Source organism: Acipenser ruthenus, chromosome 25 (genome assembly GCF_902713425.1).
Source record: "Acipenser ruthenus chromosome 25, fAciRut3.2 maternal haplotype, whole genome shotgun sequence".
NCBI lineage: Eukaryota > Metazoa > Chordata > Actinopteri > Acipenseriformes > Acipenseridae > Acipenser > Acipenser ruthenus.
Genome location: NC_081213.1, coordinates 26,512,757 through 26,539,546, shown reverse-complemented (window position 1 = coordinate 26,539,546; position 26,790 = coordinate 26,512,757). Strand labels below are relative to the sequence as shown.

Sequence of the window (26,790 nt, the reverse complement as noted above, 5' to 3'; positions counted from 1 at the left end):
TGGAATCGATGCTGCATCGAAGGTGTGTGCCATCTGATTTCAGGAACATAAATATGATGTAGGAACCAATGAGTCTCTTCACCTAATTGTAATATTTGATAGGCACTTCTATGCATTAAGTTCCATCACATAGACATTTGCCATTATTCTTCTTATTATTATTATAAATAGCAAACATGTGTTATTTGAAGAAGCCTTCCCAACACTACAAATGATGTCAACAAATCTGGTTTGAATTCCAGCCTTATCCCCAGTTTGCCACTGTAAACAACGCCATGGAACACATACTTACTTTACTGCCAGCCTTGACATTATCATACTGAGGTCACAGCACAATAAGACAACCCATGGCTTACAAATGTGGCTGCAATTTAATGCCTGAGTGTACACATAGAAAACTAGGATAATCCCCAAGGATTAACTTGCACTGCAGAGAAAATTCATCCTGGAGCTCAGTGGAGTATTCCAACTCAGAACAATAATGCAAAAATACAGCGATGTTCCTCAGAAACACGTTTCTTGTGATAATGATCAAACCTGGCCTTTTTTAGATTTTTATTGGCCAAACAGAATTTCTTGCATCAATGATGCTGCACTTTGGTCAGTAATAATGCTCACAACATTATAGTAAATCAACGCCTTGCTGCAAAAGACTTGTTATTTCAATCTGAAGTCTATCAGCTTGGTACAAAGCTTTTGTTTTGTTTTAATCTGAACAAATGAAGACAAATCAGATTTGAGTGAAGACTTTTAATTCTACCATATTACTTTTATTACCTGCATAAAAGTGTAAAGGACTTTGTACTGAGATTCAGAGCTGAAACCAAAATAGGTTTACTGTATTTCATTTCTGTTTGATGTAAATGCATTATATGAGAAATATGTTGGCAGGCCACTATCTCTGGCATTCACTGAAGTGGGGTTGTGGTGTCCAGTTTTAGCCACAGGACAGGACAGGTGCAGCCCCATTGGAATGGCTTGTCAATCGAGAGTCCAGACACTCGAAGCTATGGCATTCAATGAGTTAGACAGCAGCAGAAACATTCTAACTGAAGCTGTAAATAAACTCCATACACAAAAGAGAAATAGGAACAGGATTGCAAATAATAACTTGCATTGATGCACTTATTCTCCTGGTCTGTATTCCTTTAAAAAAACCGTGCAAGATATATTAATCATAATTGATGATTAAATAGGAGGCTATGTGGTCCAGTGGTTAAAGAAAAGGGCTTGTAACCAGGAAGTCCCCGGTTCAAATCACACCTCAGCCACTGACTCATTGTGTGACCCTCAGCAAGTCACATAACCTCCTTGTGCTCCGTCTTTCGGGTGAGATGTAATTGTAAGTGACTCTGCAGCTGATGCATAGTTAACACACCCTAGTCTCTGTAAGTCGCCTTGGATAAAGGCGTCTGCTAAATAAACAAATAATAATTAAATGTATTAAAAAAAAAACACTCAGTGACCCGCTCTTTTTGACATACTTTTCATTAGATGGAAGATGGATTCAAAATGATAATCCTAGCGTGTGGATGACAGTTTTGTTCTGTGTGATTATAATGTAATAATAACAACAGGAAGGGATTATGTGTGTGTGTGTTTGTGTATTTCTCTACACATACTAAGGTATTTACACAATAGATGTTTCATTTATTTCCTGAGGTATCTTTATTGAAAATTATTAAATTACTTTCAAGTAAAAAACATTTAGGGGGAAGTAGCATTGAATCTGAGGTCTACTTCAATTTTACAGATACAATTCTTTCAATATCCAGTAGCTACGCCATTTCAAAGTCACTGGGGTGAACAGTACTTGAACTGTAAAGAATAAAGAAAAGTTTCACACTCGCCCAAGACTCTGCTGTGGAAATAAAGCAGCAGACCTATGAAATTCCTTTTTCCTTTTAATTTGTACACCCCACAGATGACTTCACGCAAACGGTTATGTAACTGGGTTATTCACTGCATGCTTGATTTTAATATGATGGAATTTACAATAGATTTAAAGCACCGATGGCATAATTGCTACAGCAAATGCGAGTGTAACTTTCTAATTAATTAAGAAAAAAGAAACAAATTGGAAATGGGGTCATTGAAACATACAAAATGTTGAAATGTACAATCCTGTATATTTTAAGCATGAGGTAAGGCGATGTTATAATACCTCATCCGTGCAAGGTTATTCAAAGCCTTTAAGGGTTAGTATGATGTTATTTGAGGGTATACCACATTCACATTAAGGTACTGATAGCTGAAACTAATACAGTGAGGTGGATCTTGGGGTTATAGGAGACCAAGGCAGAAAAACACCACACTGTTTCAGTCTTAGAAAAACAGATTGGTATCTTGGGAATTACTTTTGAAAGGCTCATCTGAAATGACAAATGCTTTCTAGATGAAAATTGAATGTTTCAATACTGGCTTCTACATATAACTGTTGAATCACTTTGCAGGTGGAAAGGTTATACGTCCATGTATACCCGTTCTTGTTTTGGAATTAATAAAGTATTGGTAAACAACAAAAGTACTGTAAAACAACAATACATAATTTAAGCAGGTGAACAGACATAGAAAAGATAACATTTGTGATGACTTGCTCTGTCTTACTAGAGTTACATAATACTGTAGCCACTGGAGAAAAAGGAGTAAGATCTAGTTTTCTGTTTCCTAATCCATTCATTAATTTTACCCTTGACGTCTAATCCAAAATATCTGGTACTGGTGACTTTCCCATTTTTGTTATTTGTGTAAAGCCGTCGTAAAATAAATTAAAATGTAAATATGTTCCCTCGAGGTCCCAAGGGGTGGGGATTTTTGTTCACATTGTAAAAGCTTGTTGGTACGCTATTCTCATCTTTATGTTGATATATCAACACAATGATGTTACCCCCCCCCCCCCAAAAAAAAAAAAAGAACTCAAATAGTTAGTTACATCTACATGTTCCCACTACGATGAATAAACTTCTTGACATATCTTAGATCTGTGGGCAGGTAAATAAGAGCGGTGAGGATGCGTAACACATTCACAGACCCCTGTGTTACTGGGAGAGTTATACAATTAGTAGCTAATTAAAAGTAATGCCATTTAAGCGTTTACATCAAGATGACATTACGCCAAAGAAGGCAGCAGCCATTCTCACCCGTGCAGTAAAATGAATGCGTTTGGATGTGAAGACCGAAAGCCCCCAAGAAGAGCAAACAAGTGCAATGTCAAAACCATGCCATCAAAAAGCCGCTCTACTTTTAGTAATATCACACAGCCCACTGCCTCCAATCACAGCCTGGGTTCTCTGGGATCCATGTCCCGTGTCATCTGACCTTACGAGGTTTGACACAGCACAACTATGGCAGATTTCAGGAGGTAGCTTTATTTTTGTCCCATGAACTTCAGGCAGATTTTTAAAGCTATTAGGTTTTGATTTGCAAGGCACTGCTGTCAGTGCAAGCTGACAAAGAGTCGCTGCATGGTCTGTTGAATGGTGCGAGAGAGAGGGGAGAGAGAGAGAGTGTGATTCATTTCACAAAAAGGTCGGTACAACACAGTTGAACGCTAAAGTTACCAGCCCCAATGGGGTCACTTGTGACGACTACAGTGCACTCCTAATTGTTCTGGTGGATAAAGCTGGAAGACTGCGTCTAATTTTTGAAACTGCTCTGGAAAACATTGTTTTGCTACCTGCAGGTTTGAATGTTTCACATGAAACAGTAGCAGATCAGATTTGTGTAGCTTCACACGAAGGAGAACACCAGCTGCCAGCAATGACAGGTAGGACTGATAGATATTGTGTTCTTTTAGTATACTGTGATGCAGACACCTGCTTGATTTACAGCCGAATGTGTGCATTTCAACTGAAATGAAATATTCTGTTGTGCTCAGTGAAGTCATGCTACTTAAATATGCAAACATTACTAGCCCAGTTAGTTATCAGAATTCCTTATCACAGATTTAGTCAACAAAAGTTACCTAGCTTTTAAAAGCAGGCACTTGGTATATAATGCTCTTGAAAATATTTAGAAACTACTTTGCAGGAAGACTCATGACATACTGTATTAAAGCCTGGAGTGAAATGGATCGCAACACAATTTAATTACTGATATATTGGCTTCTCACCTGTTTGAACATGAAGATGGAATTCCAGTATTAAATTAGAGCATGTACTATAGTCAGTGGAACAATATTATATGGATATTAAGAGTTAATAAGTATTAAAGTATTGTATGTATAGATTTGTAGAAACATTCCATTAATAAATGTGCTGATTATCAAAACAGCTCTGAGATGTTTTTTAAAGGAAGGAATCAGCAATTTATTAAACTAACTCCAGTCTTCCGCCAGCACTGTGAACAGAAATACTGGACAGCTGACAATTCTTTCAAGGTTAAATGAGTATTAAATATCAGCCCGCGCCCTGCTCACCCCATTCATCATTTTAATAATTACACTGCACAGATGTTTTCACAAGAGGCGGCAAGATCATGTTCTTAAACAATGCTTGGAAGACTGTTCCAAAATTAAAAAAACAGCGTCCAAGAACCCATTACTGAGTCTGGGCACATGATACTTAGACCTTTTAATGTCAAGCTACGTTGTTTCTGATGTAAGTGAAGAATTCTGCACAGGGTGTATTTTATGATATACTGTAATACATTTCACCTGGTGCTGTTTGAATGTGAAGGGAGGCTACGCAGGTACACATGACGTACTAACCTGAAATTACAATTTTAAAATCACAAAATGAAGATGGTACTCAGGAATGCCACATATCTAGTGGTGGTGTTCTTTTAAATCTAGAATTGTGCCGTTTGTTCTATGCACCGGAATGTTGACAATCCCTAACTGTGATTGGTAGAGTTCTTATACGCAAGGATTATCTGATATTAATGACTCAGGTGATTTTTACACTCCTATATTCTCCATATTACTTAATCATAGGGTATACATTTTGACACACCATAAAGGTTTAACTAAAGATAACGTCGTGATCTCATCTGGAGTCTTGCTGAGAGCCAGGATAAAAACAAAGCAAAGAGGCTTAATTACTCCACACTGTCCTATGATTCAGCCTGTCACTGACTGTGCTGCCATGAAATGCACAGGAAGTCTGCACGAAGATTGCATGAAGGTCGATGAAAGAAACACAACATGCAGAGGAGAAACTTGCTTTTGTTTCGATAATAATAAGGTGAACCCAGGTTTGAAAATGTCAGCAGACCCCTTTGGAGGTCGACCTGAAATGTTACACTTGGGTATCCCTCTGCTTTAGTGGCACAAATTTAAAATAGAAGTCTGCTATCAGGTAGCCTCTAGAAAAGCTCACTAATTCAGAAAAGAAAAACAAATACAGCTCTGCTTACAAATGTTGTAATGTATTGATAACAGTAACAAAAACAGGGCTAGTTTAAAAAAGGGCTAATTTCCAAAAACAGGCTATCGATTCCTTAAACATACTAATTACTAATTGGCTAAAAAGTGGCATAGAAATACATCAGCATTAAAGTAGCACATTATTATTATTATTATTATTATTATTATTATTATTATTATAATCTCCTTCTCTCTTGAAGTAGCAATACATGTGCTTTTAATGTCTTAAGGTCTTTCTACAGGTACTGTTTTTTAAATTTATTTTTTTAAGGCTTGTGTTAGGGACCAGATTTTATTTAATTTTTTTATTATTTTTTAAAGAAAGCAACTGTGTACATTAAATGGCTATTTAAAATATACAACCTAACCTGTCTCCTCTTTCTGCACAGGTGAACTCATTTTGGCCCTGATTGGCATACTGTTGATAAACCAGGCCTGTGGATGCCCGAAAGAGTGCACATGCAACCTAAAAACTAAAACTGTAGACTGCAGGGGACGAGGACTTACTGATATCCCAACCAGGCTGCAGCCTGACACTCAGGAACTGTACCTGCAGAACAACCAGATCCATGCTGTCCACCCCTGGGCCTTCAGGGAAGCATCCTCTCTGCAGGTGTTGGACTTGTCAAACAACAGTATTTCCATATTATCCGCAAGCTCTTTTCAAGGACTGCACAGCCTGCTGGTTCTGAACCTTGCAAACAACTCTATCAGGGATATCGATAGCAAACTGTTCAGCCCCACAAACAGTCTCTCCGAACTGAATTTATCCTTTAACAGTATAGCAAGCCTGCCTGGGAACCTGGCAGACGACTTTAGAAACCTCACAAGGCTTTCAGTCCGTCACAACGAGCTGCAGAGGCTGGACAGAACGCTACTGGAGCCCCTCTCCAAACTGCAGGCCTTGTTTTTACACAACAACCCCTGGACATGTGACTGTCAGGTCATTGGACTCAAGCTCTGGCTGGAGAGGTTCCTGTTCAAAGGTTTGTATTGTCTTTAGTGCTGACATGATTAAAAGTCGTATTAACTACACTGGAATAGCTGTAATTACGCAATTAATAACTTGGGGACACTGTGTTCTGCTGGGCCAATTATTGCAATATCACAGACAGATCTTAAAAACAGATACAGACACTAGCATGTTATTAAGAGGGCAGTGGTAGCATCAACACATTAAGTTTTTTTCAAGAAGTAATATTTCCATGTACAATAGTATAAAGGGCTACCAAAAAGGGGACTATCGATTCTAAAAATGGGGCTACTTTCAAAAAAAAAAAAAAAAAAAAAGGAGGCAATCGATTCCAAAAATATGGCTACTTTCCAAGAAATGGGCTATTTATGTCAAAAAACATACTAATTGCCAATTGGCTTAAAGATGTCATAAAGATTCTTTCACGTAATATTTTCATGTACAGCAGTGTCCTCTGTATGGGGGCAGATGCTTTCTCTGCCTAAAATATTGGGAGCTGCAGTACTGTATGCCAAACCAGGATGCACAGAAGCCATTGTAATCAAGTACACTACCAAAGCTTGAGTTAATTGTCAACTGATCATAGCTGCTATAATCCAGGAGCGAAGAAATAAGATCGGCAGACACACTAGATGTGCTCTTCAAGAACCAGAAGTTGTAAATGGTAGACATACAAACTTAGTAAATCTGGTTTCTTCACTTCTTTATTTTTAACAACATTTAACAAATTCAGCCAGAATCTCCACGCAGGTTAAATATATCATCTCCTTAATGTATGTAGTGACCTCATTTACTTTGTGCCTTTTTTATACAGTATTTTTTTACTGCTATATTGCATTTCTGTGTGTGACTGAAATAAACCAGATGCCAGAGTTAAAAACTTGGAATAGCAAAGTCTCAGCCAACGAAAAGAGGCACTTTTGAGTCTTGCTCACCTTGTCAGTTGTCGTATAGCACAGCCAGGACACCCCCCTGCGACTCCCTCTATCAGTAGCAGGGTAGTAATGGCTTCCTTCAGCTCTGCAGTATCTCTAAATGGTGTTTTTGTTATACTGATAATTTACAGGGAGCACCTGCTGACCTGATATTGAGATTCTGTTCTCTCTGCACTCATTACCAGTAACTGTACCAGTTTCAGCTGCCAGCCTTCCCACTGAGAAACTTGGCAAAGCGCTACGTCCTGAGAAGCTTATTTAACTTTGCAATAAAAGTTTAATTTATACTTTAAATACTGTTTGCCATTAGGGACTGCTCCTAAAATCTTAGCACGCATTTCAATGTTAAAAAATAAAAAGTAACAAAGCTTTCAGTTGTGCTGCCTTTGTAATGGTTGGTGTTGGAGGAGTGAAAATGCTTTTTATAATTCTACCATATTAGCTTGCTGTAAGCAACATAAATTATATATGACTAACATAAAAAAAAATAATCACACAAAATATTGCTGCCCATAAAGGGCATTATTTACTTCAGATTTACTGTGATTTCTGTGAAATGCCTGTGTGATATTTTGTTAACAGATACATACATTTATTTAGGGTTACCATGTGACTCCATGTGCAGAAGGACAGTTCAGGCTTTTCAACTCACACCCTAATGAATTCTCGTAAAGTGTAGTTTCTCTGTGAAAGGTACCTGAGGACAGGTAAAACGTACCAGAATGCATTGCGATGTCAAAAGCCTGAACTGCCCCAAACGGTCCTGTACAAGGAGTCGTAAGGTAACCCTACATGTTATTTAGCGTTTGCCTTTTGTTTTTTTCACAGGGGGAACAATTGACGAAATCCGTTGCTTGCAGCCTGAAGATCTGGAGGGGACAGACCTTCGTAAAGTCCCCTATGAAATGTTCCAGACCTGCCCCTCCACAAACTACAACTACCCGTTCTCCAACATCCACCACCGTGACCCTGAGCCCAAGAGTTCCCGCTCTCACGCTCAAGACCAGCCCGCCGGAGACAGTGTTCCGGAGTGTGAACCGAAACAGCGTCCGCGACCAGTCAATCTCCGCCATGCCATCGCTACGGTCGTGATAACCGCCGTGGTCTGTGGAATCGTATGCCTGATGATGCTGGCTGCTGCTGTTTATGGCTGTGCTTACGCAGCCGTTATGGCAAAATATCACAGAGAGCGCAAGAAAATGGACCATTTGGCACCAACTACTGAGCAGGGGTGCCCAGAGGAAAAGGAACCATTGGATCGGTCTCTTGCATAACTATTGCTTTTTATTATGTATATAAAAAAAACAAACGACAGCATTTACAGACTGTCAATAACTTCACCTGGTAGCATTGTAGCACTATTTTACAAACTGTTCGTACCAACTGCATGTAAATATGATGTAAAATATATATTAAGAGAAAGATTAAAAGTTACTAAATAAAATGTACCTTTGCTTTTGTTTACATACTAACATAAGGAATGGTAGTAACATTGATAGCGGCTAGACTGAAGCTATTATGTGTAGCAGTTTGATCTGTTTACCTGTTCACTGTGGCTAATCAAGCACATATTAAGACATGGAAATGGGTGAAACTGCTATGCAATAGGAGTCTGATTTCCATCCCTGCAGTATCTAAATAAATTACCTCAATATAATTCATTAGATGACTCAGTTGCACAAAAGGGTATGAAATACAGTATTTTCCACAATATCTTGAATATAAATCTCCCAAATGTAGCTTTTACACTATATGCAAGATAAAGTACAGTCCACAATATGCTACCGAGAGCGTCATGTTTTGTCCTTCAGAAACAATCCACATTAACCACGGTCGACGAAACGAGCACTAAGCATCTGTTAAGCTAATTTAAGAAACTTTATAACGAATCTTGTTAAAGGTGACATTTGACGTATTGTAATGCCTTTCCATTACATCTATTCTGTCACAAACAAAAGCCCTCTGGAATTCAAATGATAGAACAATTAAAACAGGATTCACAGCAGACATGCTTTTATACTGAGCTAAGCCTTGGCATATCGCCTTACATAAACTCAAATCTATTTGTGTTGCTGTTGCCAGAAACAATGTGAAGCCTGACTCTCTGTGCTCTTCTTTCTAATCTATGGAGCTGAACACATCCACATGTGACCACTCAGTATGTTGCTTGAAGCACTGAATACCCTTTAGTCATACAGGAAATTATTTAGCGTGGCATTAATGTAATAGAAATCAGTGCTCTTCACTTGCATTGTGTGGGACGCTGTCTCCTCTTTTATGGCAGAACATCAGTTTGGTTAGAAGTAAATTGCTTGAATGCAGTACTGGAAACAATAATGACCTAATGGGAGGGTTATTTGTTCTTTCCAGGACTGCAGCTTGTTGTCGTGTGTGCTTCGGTTCAATGGATTCATCCTACTAGTCAGTAAATTAACCCCAAGACCACTGGCTGCGATCGCTTCAGTACAGAGGTGCAGTCAACAGTGCTTTTTTAATGCAGAATTTTCCAAAAATCGAATTGGAACACATAAAACATAAAAACCCCTTTAAAATAATGTTCACTGCTGTCTGTTTGAGCTTTTCGCATCGATGTGAATACTGGATGAACGGTAAGAGTCATTGATATCCCAGACAGACTGCCTTATTCTTTATTAGATTCATTAGCTGGCAAATCTATGCACCAGAATTGAATTTGCATAACATACTAAATCTTATTCGGGATTATCTGCAAGGGTGAAATCGTCTAGAATTCTCCCACCCCACAAAGTTCCAAGCAGAATTCTCCCACCTCACAAAGTTCCAAGCAGAATTCTCCCACCCCACCCCACTGTAAACACTGTTTGTGTTTAAGGAGGCAAAAAACAGAGAGCATGGAAGACTTTCCAGTCTTAAATATAGGTTCTATACACTGAACTTACTAACCTGCAAGCATGACACAGTATATACTACAAACACCTGCAAGTCTTACCTGCAACAATGGGAGACTTCCTGTCATCTGAAAGCTGTATGGCAGTACTGGCTAACACCACACTTTTATTTTCTGTTCCTAGAAGAAGAAAAAAAAACCTCACAAATGGTACTATATAACAAAAAAAATGTTATTCAAATCATTTTTTTTTTTTTTTTTTAAAGTGTTCTCTTTTAAATATAAAATATATTCTACAGGTTAATAGTAAGCTAAAAACACCCAAAATAACGACTTGCTCAATAAACAGGTGTTTTTATTATTATTATTATTATTTTTGTATTATTTAGTATCAATTCAGTTGATTAGTTTCTTGTACAATGAACAGCTAAGGCTGTACTCTTGCTGTGTCTTTGGGGACAGGGTGAATGCTGAAGAGCAGAAACAGACACCAATACCTGTTTAATAAGTGCACATGCATGTCATTGCAAAGGGGCTATACATATCCAAACAAGTGGAGTGGTGTGTGCTAAACATTACAGAAGGTCTGTTTTACTTTTTATTTAATCTCTCCATTTTAAAAATGTATTAATCTTAGAGGATAGTGTTAACAAACAGTATATAACATGCAACTACTGTATGTGTGTGCAATAGCTATGAATTGCTTGCAGTGAGAGAGTGTCCATTGCTATTAGAGACATCTGTCTGATATGTTAGACAAGGTAAATCATATATAAAACTTTATCTGAAACGAATACATTTCTCCTAACTTCTATGAGATGTCACGGTTGTCTTCCACACAGTACAGCATGGATGAAGTGCCCCAAATACCATCTACAGTGTTGATAAATGCTGTATACTTTTTATGTTCAAACATCATCAGGCTACTGCTCTTATGAGCAGATAGACTGAAGCTATTATGTCATTTTTAATTATATTTCGACTTGGTTCTGCTTTCTTTCTTCTGTGTGCAATGTCTGAATTTCACAAACACTGTTTTATGACTTAATGATGGCCATTGATATAATTCACATAACGAATTATAATCTTTATGAACAAAGTTGTACGAGTAAGAAATATCCGAGAAATGTAATATAGTCTACTATTACACCACAGTAAATGGTCCAGCAAAATGAGTTTGTTCTCATCTGAACTTCCCAAACAAAACCCTTTCCCTGTAGCGCTTTGAATGCTACTGCTGTCAGTTCACAGTACGCATACGAGAAAACTTTTGAGGAATGAATTTTGATCAGATTTAAAAAGGTGTCTGTTATTATGAATAAGTAAGGTGTGAGTGGGAGGCAGATCTCACAAGCAATCCTATCAAGTTTACGAGCACTGATTTACAAGAAAGAGCTACCGTGCATCATTTATTCTGCTGGATCAAACCGTGGCACAGGAAAATACAAGCATCGCTTAACAGCTTTACTGCTAGTTGCCTTATGATACATTATATGACATCTGTATATATACAGATGTAGAGTAAATGTTGAGCCAAAAACATTACTAAAGGACCTCACGGTTTGTAATAAATAATACCGTGGCTGAGCTGTTCTAGAACGTGGTTCACTTACAAGACAGCAGAGCTTGCGCTGTTAGCAACATTATCTTGCCAACTCCCTCTAGCAACCATGAAATGAAAAGGCAAAAATACTCATTTTGCTTCAGCAAATAAACACATGTAGGAACCAGTTGCTCATTTCTCTTTACGGAGTTCTCCACCAACTGGTACCCAAGGGAGAAGGTCTGAAACAAACTTGCCAGCCAGACTGTGACTGATACATTTCTCTGTCTACTGTGCCAGAAAAAGGATTGGGTTTCACTCCTCACAATTAAGTGGATTTATGAATGAATCTTAAGAAGTAGACAGGCATGCATCTTAAGGTCCAGATAAATAGGTATATATATTTTTCTACCTTTCGATGCATACAATATATTGTTAGGGCCACTGTCAAATACCTAGCAGGAGTAAGCACTAAACCCACAATCCTCCTGTCAGCAGGAGTGGTAACCTGGGTGAGTGGAGCGATTGCACATGTTGCGTGTACAACAGAAGACTACAAATAATACAGAATGCAGGTGATATCCCCAGCAAGTAGCAGGGTGAATCATTGTGACACCAGTGGGGAATTTCAGACATTACATTCATTTCAAAATTACCTGAGCTGAATGGGAGGGAATAGATGAAGGTCCCTGGGATCTGTTCTGCAGCTCTCTTGTACCACAGTGGAAAGTGATCCGCATTGAATACACCCTCCTTATCTTCAGCTGTCAGGAAGTCTCTTGAAACACACAAAAATCCAGAGTGATGCAAACAGATACGCTGCTGTGCCTGAAGACAAACCCACCTGCTATTTCACTTCAGGGAGATCTACAGTAAACTACCCTCAAAGAAGTATTGGGACAGTCACCCCACTATCGTCCCCATACCTTTTGGAGTTTATGTTCCAATGCAAGAAAACTTTCAAGTTCTGTGGTTTCGTAGGTTTGGTCAAGTCATTTAAATGTAATAGTTGTATAACATGCGCTCTTGGTAACTGACGATACAGGTAGAACAATCCATACTGGAGTTACAGTATTGTACTTACTGGTTTGTGAGCTGCTCAGGGACCACAAAGAGGTTTATTCGGGAGAGGCCAGTGCGTGTTCCTAAGAATGCTATCTCGACACCCTTATCCGAATTTCTAAAAGAAAATATACAGAATGCATTCCGGTCAGCAGTAGTAATATATACAATGCTGTTTATTAATAATAATAATAAAAAAAAAAAACAAGAGAAGAATAAAATGACTGAGTGAGCATCTGAAATATAACCTTTTAAAAGAAAACCAGAAACATAACAGAAATGGACACAGAACACAAAACCATACTACATACAACATATCAGAAAATATAACCATTACACTTTTTGGAAAAATATATATATATATTTTTTTTTAAATATTATTTCCTAACATCATATGCAGTTTAGAATATTTTATGTTTGTGTGTTTGTTTGGAAATATCTCTTGTCTATATGTAGCTTAAATAATTATGACCGCTCCATTTTAGTACTAGCTGAATTTAGTGTACCAGTATATCTCATTCATGGTACTAGTTCTAGATAGAAAATAAGGAGGAGGATAAAGAAAACAAACAGTTTAAGATAACCCCTCTTACTCTGATTTGTTTAAAGCAAGGCTGGTCCAGTAAGCTTCCAGGGGTGCAGTCACCACAGCATCAAACAGCACTTCCTGGATTAACTCTTTGTCACCTGGGAAACCAGAGTAAAAACACGGCACTGGTTATATATTTCAGAAGAATCCTAAATAAAAAATTCAGCATTCTTTCCTGATTTTTTTTTTTTTTTTTTTAACAGTGGATTAGTTATAAAGTAAAACAGAACAATCTGAGTGTCATGTTTTTATTATTATTTTCTCAAGACCGGAAAAGCGTATAATTGTGAGTACACTTAAATGTAATGTCTATTTCTGAGCCTCAAATAAAAACAGCTATAAAGACGTTTTGCCTTTTCAATGCCTCACACTGTGTAAGCCTTGGAAGTTCCAGAACACATTCTGTAATTGTCTAGTCTGCCCTCTAGCGGACACCAACACTGCTGCTTCCCAGGGTTGCTATCCATTTTGTATCTGCTTTTAAACTGCATGTTAATGCTTAATTAAGAAAACAGAGACTTGTTACTTTTACGAGTAGAACTAGTACAAGTGTGAAACTTGCTAAAGTGCTGAATGCAGATAAAAAGCACTAGTCCAGGCTACATGACAGCCAGTACCAGAACTGCAGCGTGCTTACATTGTAGCAATGGTTCTTTCCCAGTGAGGTAGCGTTTAATAGCTTCAATCTGGGTGAGGTACCGATGCTCCGGGTGAAGATCAGTGTTGCAGTAAGTCCTGTCGATAGGACAGTACATGTTAGGATTTTGAATAGAACGCAAGCGCTGACATTTTTTTAATTTTTTTTTATTGCATACTTCATATGTACAACCTGTAAAGCTTAATTAGAGGGCAGGAAAACAACCACAAAGTATTATGATTTAAACAGAATGAAATGCCACCTAGCATGTTATTATTACCATTCGTCTGCCAAGGCCACTTCTGGATGCTCCAGGTCATGCAGCCCTGCAACAGGAATTCACATTGCCATTAGACAATGGGGTCTGGAACTGCTTGTCAGACGTTAAACCCTCATGTGCTCCTAGGCCATGGCATTTCCTCTGCCTATATGTATGCTGCATTGATCTTTTCATTTTAGAATTGGCATTATTTTATTTTTTTAACAATATATATGCAATACCTTGCATATATATTGTTTTTGGCTCAATACCTGTCCATATAATACCCTCGTTTGTCTATTGTCCAGCCTTCTCACCTTCTTCCACGGTGACATTTCCTCTGAATGAGTACTGCCCATGACCCCGAGATAAAGCCACTCCTAGACTGTGCAACACAGAAAAGATCAAACTTGTTATTGTTCACCTGTGAATGGGAGTTTTATACAGCACATGGCAGGATATTTTAATTGCGCTATTATTGTTAAAGAGCAGTTTAGTATTCCTTATTTCTTCATTTTCTTCATATCTCTACTCTAATGCTGTGCAAATAAAAATCACTCCTGTACCAGACGCACCATCAAACAACATGCAATGCTATCAAACAATCTTCACATGCCCATACTGCCTCATGTAATACACACACATAGCAAGGATGCACTTATTTACTGTACATGTACATAGTTCACTGTTACCTCCCACATAGTGCTCCTCACTCATTCCAAATGGTATTTTCACTGTTACACATCAAAAGGCACATGGTACCTACTGTAGCTCATAGACTGATACATTATATTTTTGTTTAAAATATAAGATATATACACATACCCTTTGAAACTAAAGGACAACAACTTATTTGAAAACTGAAGCCAAATTTACATTTATATATCCCCTCTTATCTTCTAAATGCTTCATTTGCTCTGGGTTTTTTTTTTTTTTTTTTTTTTTTTTGGAATATACAGTAAATGGCTTCTGGTTGTCTTGCATCCATGCATAGCACTGAATTTATTTTAAATCAATTTTCACTCAGATAAGAAAAGGTCAAGTTGTGTAATGCTAACTGACAGTGGATAAGGACTGAGTAAAAACAAAATAACAATAACAAATTAAATTAAAAAAATAAATAAAATATAAAAAACACTTTAAGACAGTAACCCCCAGGAGGGCTATAAGACTAGAACTAACAAAAAGTGAAAAGGACAAAGTACAGAACTAGACAATAACAGATGTCCTCATACCTGAATGGAGTGCCCTTGATATCTGTATAGTAGTAATCATTGGTCATTACCAGGACTCGTTTCTAAACCAGACAAAGGAAACATGACATGTGTACCTTCCTTAATAATGCAGTAACAATATTACAAGGAATACTTCGATAGATGCATATACGAAAGGCTGCATTGTGTTGCCTTTCTTTTTAAAATGAGTAAAAAAAACTGATCTGTCATTGAGACACAATAGAAATGGATAGTTTGAGCTAAGATTATGAATGGCGCCTATTGCTAGTTTACAAATCTATAGTATTTCTCATTACTAATGTACATAATTGTGAGCTCCGCCTCTCATCTCTCATACATGCTTGTTTGCGTTCTTCAGTGCTTGCATTTTTGGGACTCTTCTGCCTTTCTGAAATGTGCATTTCCATGGACCTTTGTGCAGGCGCTTGATCCTTTTCAAACCCTGCCTACACTATCACTCTACTGCTGTTATCAATACGCTCATCATCCAACATTAGGGAAACAGAGCTTTCATTCAGAACTGGATCCACTTCTTACACTGAAACAGCCCCCACAGCCTCATGCATTTATTCAACACCTTAGCATATGATGTATGAACCAGAGCTGCAATCGAAATGAGGCCATTCTACAACAAAGCAGAAAGGCATTCAAAACTCTTTCGTGGAAATCAGATCATATTTGCATGTTTATTTATTTATTTATTTATTTATTTATGTATTTATTTATTTATTTATTTTAAACAGACCATTTCTACTCTAAATCAAATAATATTTGATTTAGAGTAGAGTTTTGCTTTTTTTATAATTAATGATATCTGCTCACAGCCCTGGCCTTCGTGTCAGCTTGTCAATTCAAACTTGCTTCTGTGGTTGATTTTCAGTGCCGTTCCTTCAATGTGTTTGAGTGAGATAAGGATGGCCCCCCTCTCTCTCGGCTCTCTTTACTGCACCTCCCTGCTGTTATATAGGGTCTGCCAGTGCTTGTGTTTTTCCACTTTAATTGCAACATCCAATACATTAGCATATTTTGCTCAATTTATTAAAAAGCGTATGAATCAAGGCAGATGTTGATAACCATGCACGTTTTGTCTTTGAAATGCTTAATAATGTATTCCTTAATTATTATTTCCTCCTTCTGCATCCCAGAACCACTAACAATGTATTTCCCTGAATGATCTTGTCACCTCTATTTTAGTTCCATTTCGCGTTCTTCCAAAATGAAACTGTTTTGTGCATATTTCTAACCGCTTCCTAACACGTCACCTTACCCCTTTGTCCACGGTCTTCTTAACCTCCATGTCAAACGTGCCTGTTACCCTGTTCACCATTGCATTGCGGAGCTACAACAGAATGGAAACGTTATTTCATTGGAAATGGGTAAGCAATTTGTCAGCTGCTGGCTCTATATATTAATGGTATAGTATTAATATTAGTGCCTTGAGTGGGTGTAGTGAGTTTTGTATGATGAGTGCGCCCTGTCCGCCCAAACAGTCACTGGTAAAAAAGCAAGGAATAATGTTTACAAAGCATCTCTGGAACTGCCTCAGTAGACTTGTTTTCTACAGCTTGAATCCACGTTCTACAAACAGAGCCTCACCTGTCAGAGCATGTGTCTGTATCATGGCAGACACTGCGGTAGTTATCTGCATTGCCCGTTTAATATTCTATTTTTAATAACACAAAAGAGACTGATAGAGAACACACATGCTAGGATATTAAAACAGGGAACAAACGAAATATTGCAAACATTTAAATGGTATATTGTATTCGTAAAGGTTTTAATTGCCAGGATGTCAGTGTACTGTATGTGATATCAAAAAGCCTGTACAAAATTATACTGTATACATTAATCATAATTAAAACAGGAGCAGCAACAACAGTAATAATAATAATAATAATAATAATAATAATAATAATAATAATAATAATAATAATCTAACTTACAAAGTCATCTTTATCTTCCCATTCAACTTCCGAGAGGTCAACACTGCTATAGTTGGGTTTTCTCCTCTTTTTCCCTGTTTCATACTGTAAATCAGAAAATAAGTTACAAGACAAGCATACACATTGGGCAATAATGGCTCTGCAGTGTATTTTATAATACTCCTTCATAATACTTGATGTATTCTATGTGGAGCAATAGATGGATCACAGTTGCAGTGCTGTACTTCAATTCTACAGAATTATCAAAGTCTGCCCTCTAGTGGAAACTACAGGAAAGGCACACACCAAATGTTATCAGCAGAGCCAAGATCTTAAATCAATCAATTTAAAATCATTTAAAACCAAATTAAACAAAGTTGAATTTTACACACACCTGTTCCAAACGGGGTTAAAATACAGCTTATATTCAATTTTAATGGAATGGATTTTTTTTTTACATTCCATAACGCTAAAAAATAAACCCACTTTTCTGGCTATTTTGCTGTTTAATATGTAGCCCCATACCCTGCCTAATGAATCAGCTGTGTGGGTTGTAGCTGACTGTCATAGCGACTTGACATTTTCTATTAAAAATACATTAAAGCAGCACCAGTTCCATTTCCATGTGGGTAATGAACCCAGGAGACACTGAACTTGTTAAATACCGTGTGCCAGTCCTATCTATTCAGATCAGACCTTTCCGCAAGCAAAGCATTTCATTGCAAAGGCCAGTTTTAAAAAATGGAATACAAATCACAAATAAATATAATTTGGTTCAAATTAAGCAAATGCTGTAGAATAGTCAAAACTAGTGCGGTTCCCAAATAGAAATGCAAACCCAAAAAGACTTGTCCCTAAGAGTGGGTTACTGCAATTTTATAAGTATCATTGTATAATCTTATGTTGGATCTCTTAACACAGCTTCCAACATTAGAAAAACATTTCCCACAATATACAAGTATTTCCTTTACACCAGTTTTAAAACTTACAGTGGGTGAATGTACACCTTTAGGGAATGTGTTCCTTTTCAATATGGCAAGAGGCATTGTGATAATCTCCAATACAGTCGAATGCACTTTAGTCTTCCTGTACTCTTTAAAATGTATATATTTATTTAATAATACAATACTCCTTTACAATCATTTTAATGTATTCAACAATGACAAAAAAGCACCCTATGTAATATTGCTCTGCAACAGGTGGCTTATTAAAAGTGAACTGGAAAGGTCTTGAGCTGAGAACCCCAGATCTTGCGCTTCACTGTGCACTGTTACCAGGCAAGCCAAGAGCAGGTAATCAATGCGCCTCAGCAGTATTCACAGACTCTATCACACCTGCGGGTCTCACCCAACTCCATCAGCTTGCTTTCAGGGATACAAACTGGCAGGGAGATGTGTCTTTCACAGCTATGGAAACCAGACTGCTGCTGGTGCTCCTAGCTCTGCAATCCCGTCTTCATTTTTGATCTCCTGATGCACTAACCGAGCGGAGGCTGGGGGCCTATTGTCATCCTTTAAACAGCTGCTTGATTTGGTTTTTGGCATTGAAGAAGTAAAACGCTGAACTGTTAAACCTCCCCCGTATTATATTGATTGTACAATAATACCAGCAAGCAGAAATGTCAGCTATATTTACCCGTGATAAGATTTTACATCTTGAATTGCTGAAAACCATTCTTCCCTTAAACTGTGCTATGTTCTCCTAATGCTGAGGCTGCACTCTTTACCTTGTTTTTTCCATTAACTAATACTGGTACACATTATAGACTATTGTGTCTGCCAGCTATTTGCCTCTATCCAAGTAATTAAGATAACGGAAAAAACAACAAATCTTACAAAATGCAATTATTTATTTAGAATGAACGGCAGGAATAATTACTCTCAGCGAACAAGCTTGCATTTCCAGTGACTTCCAGAGATCTTCAAGCATAAAACTATTATATCTATATATACTGGTACTATATAGAAATATTCAACTGCAAAAATACACTTTGAATTTACACAGTATTTATTTATGAATGTACTGTATACATTATTTTATGGGTAGCTGGCTCTTTGAGCAAAATACTGTACTACACAGATCACACACACATATACATATTTCATCAACATTATTAATATCCTAACGAATATTCAGTGCATAAAGCAGACCCCCTCAAGGGAAGGTAAAATGTAAAATCATTCTTTCCATATGATCAACAAACAGGCGTACACTGCAGTTATAGGTGCAGAGGTCATGCATTAAACAGTTTAGAAATGTCTACTACTACAACTAATAATAATAATAATAATAATAATAATAATAATAATAATAATAATAATAATAATAATAATAATAATAATATACGTTTTTATATTAATCTTGAAATGCTTCAGCCCGCAACCATGTATACTAGCAACACAAAGACCCAAAAGGCTTATGTTATAAACTAACACATACATTTTTTAATGACTCATTTAAATGTGAAAGCGGTTAGCCTAGCTACCCTCAAACCTTTCATTATCTTTTAAATATATGTAATTTAGGAGCCCTAATTAGATAGCAATTCAATGCTCCCACTCAGAAGAATGTGGTTGCTCTTTATACTTAAAGAAAAAAAAAAAAAACTACAATAGGTTTAATCATTGGCATTCAAGAGACTGAAATCTTCATTTATTCAAATTAACCACCAAAGTTCAGAATGTTCAGTTCATTTGAATCCCCCCCTCCCCCTCCCAACACAGCTGCAGAGCTGATGGAACTGAGGATACTGCAAGGGGGGGTGACTATTGCCGATTATGAAATTCTCACACCCAGGGGTTTTCATGCAGGTAGGTATATAAAGGATATCAATAAGAAATCTTGAGGTGTTCTAATACATGTGCACACTACTGTATAGGATGATACTACAGCGTGAGCCATGCTTCTATGCACACCATGTAATTAATTCATGTGGAGCCCACTGTGAACGTTTGGTAAAGGTTCAGTGCTGTCCTGGATGTTGTGATTGAGTGTTGTAAGGTGTGATTACATGATCCACTATCATCGGTATACGTATATTAAAAAATAACATTCTGATTACCAGAGGGCGGAGGTCTGGATGAGTCAGAATATATCCGTTGTTTGTGATTGCAAAGGCATACCCGTGAATGCCTAGCTGTAATTATGGAAAGAAAAAAAAAAAAACAACAGCATAGATAGGATTAATTTAGTGCATTTTAAATAAAACCGTGTGCAATCAAACTCTTCGTAATTTACAGCTTCAGTGTTGCCATTCATAGCCATCATCAACACACAACGGTTCATTTAAATGAATGCAAACCTGTGGCCTGTGACATTTCTTTCAAACGAAACCCTGTCATTTCTAGAAGTTCAGTACTGCAAATAACACACATTCTCAAATGTCAAGTGCGCATTTCACAATTCTGGTTCTATTTGTTTATTAAAAATGATATTTAGGAAATAATTGATCACTTGTATGAGGATTAGCCTCTGAATAGAACAAAAAAACAATCTAGACCAAAAACAGAAGAGTATGAGCCTCTAATTGCATTGTTCACTCCGAGGCCACTAACAGCAATGCATCTTATTCGTGCAATATAATTATTAAACTATTGATAGACAGCTGTCCTCCTACATGCTAGCTTACCTTGTACTTTGGGATCGTTTTCAGAAGTTCTTGAACTGGAACATCCGTCCCCACTACACCCAGAAGAATACCTTTATTGCGCTGTAAAGAAAGACACAATTCGTCTTTAGCAGAAGTTTTTGCAGACATTATTGTGAAACCACTATTGTAACTTTTGCAAATGAAAAAAAAAAAGCCTTCTACCATCTCCCCATTCTGCTGTTAACCAAAGGGGTTGCTTAGATTCAAGTACAGGGTAGTTCACTGTTAGTTTGGACATGAAAATTTTCATCTGCAGCTTTTGATCTAACAATAGCAATGGCCTAAGCTGCAAACAAACACTGAAGTCAAAAGAACAATACACACTACAGTTTTAAAGTCTAAAAATGAATTTCAGGAAACTTTTCAAACAACCAGCAAGTGGCATTTTCAAGCAGTTTTTCTCATGCATGCAGATTAAGTGACTTTCTGTTATGTTCAATGTTCTATTTAAAATATTTTCGCCAGTAATAAATGTGAAGGCAACACTTTGGTTTTAAAAGCATTGGTTAGCACTCCTTTAAACTGTTCCAATTAAACATGCCATTCTGGTACAGAATTATTTAACAGTGTGACAATCCCATTAAACTAATACAAATATATGCAATTAAATATACTTACAGTCTCGTTTTTTGTGCTAAATACAGGCATAGCAACAGTAGTCATCAGCACCGGTCCCATATTACCAAACTAAATCATAAAAAATAAAAAAAAGAAAGAAATAGGCGTGTTAAAAGGAGATAGTGTTGATACATTTTAATAAACTGCAGCAATGGAAATGAAATCCTTGGTTCACCAGGTAGGTAAAATCCCTACTTACTGTAGATGCTTCAGCCTAAGCCACACCCTGGCTGGCTGATTTCACAGTAAGCACAAGACATATCCATGTTTGCCAGGGTTGTTGTAGGTGTGAAGCTCAATTCACAAACTCATCCATGTGTTTTACTACAGCAGAAATAATGAGGTCATGAGGTCTGGAGCAACTCCAGGAAATACGCTTCCCAGCTTTCGTTTTTCTTAATACTGCAAGCATGCTGTGGTAAACAAGTGGGACCAAAAACATTGTTTTCTGTTTGAAGTAACAGATCCACTGATGAAGTCTCAGCCAACTTTATTTTCATGTTCAACTCCTACACCATTGGATAACACTTTACATAAAGCATCTCTAATATTACTGTGTAATTACACAGTAGTTACTTAGTAAACACATGTGTATGTACACATAATTAGTGTTATGCATAGTTACAATGTTCCTATTGTGTAATGCTTTTTGATATATATATATATATATATATATATATATATATATATATATATATATATATATATATATATATATATAGCCTCCCCACTTAGTCAGGAGCCACTACTATTAGTGGTAGTGTTATGGCAACCATTCGAAGAGAGTAATTAATTAAAAGCCTGTCCAAGGTGTTTTTGGTTAATTTATGATATGCTTCTTAAACTAAGCTACTAACAACCAAACGAGCAAGATGGGCCAAATGGCCTCCTCTCGTTTGTGAACTTTCTTTGGTTCTTATGTTCTTAACACTGTCTGAAACAAAACCCTTACAAAAGGCAACAACATAAAACTGTATGAAATCAGTTATATATCATCATTAAACATTGAAACGTCTCTCATTTGCCAGCATCACAATTTCGTACAAACATACATTTACTCAGCTTCCATGTCTGCCCCCTCGTTCTAATGTCTGTGCTGAATTTTTTCCCTGCCTTTAGCTCATGCCATGAAGGCCTGGGAAACTGGGAGTTATTGAAGAATGTATATTTTGAAAAAATACATATTCCTGAAACTGTTGTTAAAGAAGACAGCATCAGTTAAAAACAGTTTCATGAATGCCAAGACTTTTTGGGGAGAAAAAAAAACTGCTAAGCTTTGTGAATAGGGCTCCCTCAACAAATGTATAACATAAAAAGTGAATTATTAAATGCAAGTAAATTATCATTATAGATGTTAACTAAACCACCCTTCTTCACATCAGTTTTTTTTTCAGAATGCCAGTGAAATATGTGTTATTCATTTATTGTTGCAATTATTTCAAATGTTTAAATACAATAATCATAGGCTAATAGTATTCAGATGGTATATTTGTTATATTCCAATTGAAATTCAGATGTGCTGTCATTATTCTGAAGTGTTGTCATTTGTCTTAATCCTTAAAATGTAATTTAAGCACATTCTGTAACCTCCTGTGTCTAAACTAGCAATAATTAAAAATGCACCAGACACTTGGATTAAATAACTCCATGGAAACGTATGTATGGAAATTTAAACACGTCCACTGCAATTGAATTGCAATGCATCTTTACAATTTGGAAGCAAAATAAATGAGTCTATTAACTGGTTTATTCTCTGGGTAGAAAAAAGGGAAGAGGCTTAAATGAACTCAGGCTACTTGAGCTATCAGCCATCACTTTCCTCTGTGCTTCGTATCTGCTGCTAATGATATCATTAGCGCTGTTTAAAATGAGGCATTCATCTTTCTGCTCAAACAGTCGTTCATAGCAGGCCAGGCATGTGGATTTTTTTATTCTAACGACTAGAAAATAAAAAATAAAAACTTTAATGGATGTTTTCTTGATGTGCCATTTTATTCTAGCCTTCAATAGCAATAACCGAATGTGAAACGATTGATACAAATTTAAGCTTTTAATGTTCACTACTGAATTCAAACCGTGTACTAGATACAGCCAGCTTTCTATCTGAAGTTTGCAGGCACACAACAGGTTAGACCTAATTCTGCTGTCAGGGCAGTTTTCTACTGTCACATCGGCCACATCATTAGCTGTTAATATAGTAATTCAGTGTTGACAATTCTTAATTTGTTACCCAATTCAATAATTCCTTCTCTGTGGCTAATTAAATATTTTATAGTCTGTTTGCTATTTCATGACTCTTCAGCAGAGACTCTGCTGTGTTTCTGTATAAAGTTATCAGTCATTGTTAAAAGGTGTCTTATTCTGCAGGGGGTGGATATTAGATTATAAAAGGCATGTTCAAGTTCAGAAAGGGGAAGGTTAATCCAAAATGAATGCAGTTGTTCTTTTGTCTTCTCTTTTCACTTTTTTGACCCTGAGCGGAATGTGGCTGGGTCTTGACTGCCCATCAATTATTCAATCAAGACCCAGCCACATTCCGCACATGGATACTCAAAATAATCAAACTTCATAAAAACCCAACACCAAAACCACACACTATTTACACAGCAGGCTTCTGCCCTGCCACAGGCACATTTTAAATTATTTCTTCAGTCTTTAATTAAAGTAACTCCTGTTTTGTTTAAAGGCATTTTCACTGCTTCTAAATCCATTAACATGACTTGTTTAATTCCTGCAGAGTAACTAAAGAGAATACACTAAGATACTAGTGGTCCTATGACATTCAGTTGCTTACAAAGAATATCTAATAGGTTTGCTGAAAGCATTGTCAGCACTCAAAATGTGTCTCCTTATAACATTAAGGTTAAGATCGGATAAGAAATCTCAGGTCTTCTGTACTTATGGAGGGCAATCACATCAGCGACAGCCAGGTATTAACCTTTTCATGCATGGAGACCTCATATTGGGACGGATGAAAAAAATATATATAAAACTCTCTGCAAGTCTTTAAATGGGGACATGTGGAAGATGCAAATGCTTGATGACCTCATATGAGGATGTCATTTCTTCCCTCCATATAAAGCAAGGGGATTTTCTTTTTTTTACATTTTCAATTAAAAATGTATTTATTATGTGTCAGAAATTACTAAAATTAAGTAGGCAAGAACTATGTGACCTTGAAAAACCACTGAACCCCATTAATGTCCTGAACAGCTACCTCTGCAAACCAGTCCTGTGTCTTTCAGTCAGAAAACAAAACAAAACCGGGCTCAATGATTTCACTGTTTCCTCTGTTATACTGCATCCATGTGACCATCGCAATACATTGGCCCAATAGCCTTTCACAGCCTTCGGCACAGCCAAGACCAGGCAGCTGGGAGCTCATGATAAGAGAAACCGCTCGGGGCAAACCTGCAGCGAGGTGAATGGGGGGGGGGGGGGGGGGGGGGGAGAAACCAAAATAGATGACAAACGGGGGAGTGTCAGGTAAGAATAAACAGTATGTGTTGTTCACCAATCCAAACGCTTTTCACTCGTAATGAGTAACTGGATTTGAATGCAGGCATTCCACAGATAAAAGTGACTGGTGTATTAACCCACTGCATCATCAAGCCCTCTGAACTACACCGTTCAATAATCCTGTGGTGGTTAGAAAATGTAAAGAAAATGAAAGGAAGCAGAACGATCAAACCGTGGACCTGTTTAGTAATATTTCATTGGGTAGACTTGCAGAATCCTCATTTAGAACTGAGAACGTCATGGCAACCTTGCAATGTTTTCACCCCCATCCCCCTCTCCCCCCAATGACAATTAATTCAGCACATCAAAAGACAAAAAGTAAATGAGGCAGAGAATGATGAATGATGGTTCTCAGCACACGGTTTAAAAAGGACAAAACTCTACTTACTGAGATTCAAGGATAACAGAAGGAACAAGTAAATGGGTCGGAACATATGAGGATTACAGACACCAACACAGAGCAGTCACTGAAGCCACATCTCCACCATGAAACCAGACGGTAAAACTCAACCTCAACTTGTTCCAGTATAAAACCGAGGCTGCAGCCCGTTCCATCTGCAAACTACAACAGCAATCCAATCTGCAACCGGACATTGCACACAAGTCAAAGATCACTTAGATGTACAGTGTCACGTTTTGTTTTTATAATTGCCATTTATAAATGAATTCAGGCTCTGCAATGCTTCCCTGACTGTATGATTTGGTCAGATTCTGCGCAGAGTGATCTCCGTGAACACACCCTTTGTGTTCTGGGCTGACAGAGTCCCAATTGAAATCGATGTCACCTCGATCAGCTGATTATGGAAATTATTTGAAATCACTGTCATGTCATTCCCAGTGGCAGATGGGAACGTAGTATTTGACATTTAGGCCCTGTAGGAGGCAATTTCCTTTTGAAGTATTTTCCATTACGAAAAAAGCTGAAAAAAAAGCTTAAAAAAAACCCCATTACATTGCTTCAAAATAAATACAATGCAAATCGCAACTGGACTAAGAGAAATATCCAGTCTGTACACAACGACATTTTGTCTTTCTGTTTCCCTTAACTTGCAGAAATAATTTCCATAAGACATTACATTTTTCTTATTTCGTGGATGTCATAATTTGTGTTAACTACAGTATTTGTATTTTGCTCATTTGAATTATTTTAGCTAAAATATTACAACGTAACAAATCAGCTGTTTTCATATTGCAGCAAACTAATTTTCCTTTTTACAGCCTCGGTACGGCACTAAAATGGTCAGCCGGATGAGAGGAAAATCCACTTCCATTCGGCTTTTAAAACACTGTGGAAGTGAACTGCCATTGACTGGTACTTAAATCGCAAAGGTGAGGGAAGGACAGCTATTCTTGTTTTGAAATCAACACATTAATGAACTGATTTATTTAATACCTGCTGATAAATACTTCTTAAAAGGCAACCAGCAGGGACCAGTGCTAATATTGCTCGTGTAAAACAAGAGGTAAGAAAATATATATATATATTTTCTTTTATTAGTTAACACTCATTTAACTTCAGCATAAATAATGTTTCAGTTGGTTGAAGTTCTCTTAAACTGGCTTTTAAACCTTGACACAATGACAATACTGAGCTGAAGCATGAGAAAAAGACCAGTAG

General features: G+C 37.2%; 2 protein-coding genes across 4 annotated transcripts in view; one reads left to right on the top strand and one right to left on the bottom strand.

Moving 5' to 3' along the window:
• LOC117971351 (voltage-dependent calcium channel subunit alpha-2/delta-3-like) overlaps nt 1–26,790 on the bottom strand; it is a 145,654-nt gene that overhangs the window by 22,280 nt on the left and 96,584 nt on the right. For all 3 annotated transcript variants that reach the window (XM_058999896.1, XM_058999894.1, XM_058999895.1), the window contains 13 exons: nt 21,654–21,722; nt 21,015–21,095; nt 20,448–20,522; nt 17,408–17,491; nt 16,732–16,803; nt 15,465–15,526; nt 14,547–14,614; nt 14,251–14,296; nt 13,971–14,068; nt 13,338–13,431; nt 12,767–12,862; nt 12,339–12,460; nt 10,242–10,319 (listed from right to left, as the gene is read on the bottom strand). In XM_058999896.1, coding sequence (XP_058855879.1) covers nt 10,242–10,319; nt 12,339–12,460; nt 12,767–12,862; nt 13,338–13,431; nt 13,971–14,068; nt 14,251–14,296; nt 14,547–14,614; nt 15,465–15,526; nt 16,732–16,803; nt 17,408–17,491; nt 20,448–20,522; nt 21,015–21,095; nt 21,654–21,722 — 1,045 coding nt within the window. The remainder of the gene's footprint in view (nt 1–10,241; nt 10,320–12,338; nt 12,461–12,766; nt 12,863–13,337; nt 13,432–13,970; nt 14,069–14,250; nt 14,297–14,546; nt 14,615–15,464; nt 15,527–16,731; nt 16,804–17,407; nt 17,492–20,447; nt 20,523–21,014; nt 21,096–21,653; nt 21,723–26,790) is intronic.
• On the top strand, nt 3,353–8,717 carry LOC117971352 (leucine-rich repeat and transmembrane domain-containing protein 1-like). The gene is made up of 3 exons (XM_034919538.2): nt 3,353–3,766; nt 5,755–6,351; nt 8,102–8,717. Exons 1-3 carry the CDS (start codon nt 3,760–3,762, stop codon nt 8,545–8,547), a joined length of 1,050 nt encoding a protein of 349 aa, XP_034775429.2. The 5' UTR covers nt 3,353–3,759; the 3' UTR covers nt 8,548–8,717.

Bases quoted from the DNA above. Each gene is read 5' to 3' on its own strand.
- LOC117971352 (XM_034919538.2), top strand. The intron at 6,352-8,101 runs GTTTGTATTGTC...TTTTTTTCACAG, and splicing joins GGAGAGGTTCCTGTTCAAAG to GGGGAACAATTGACGAAATC.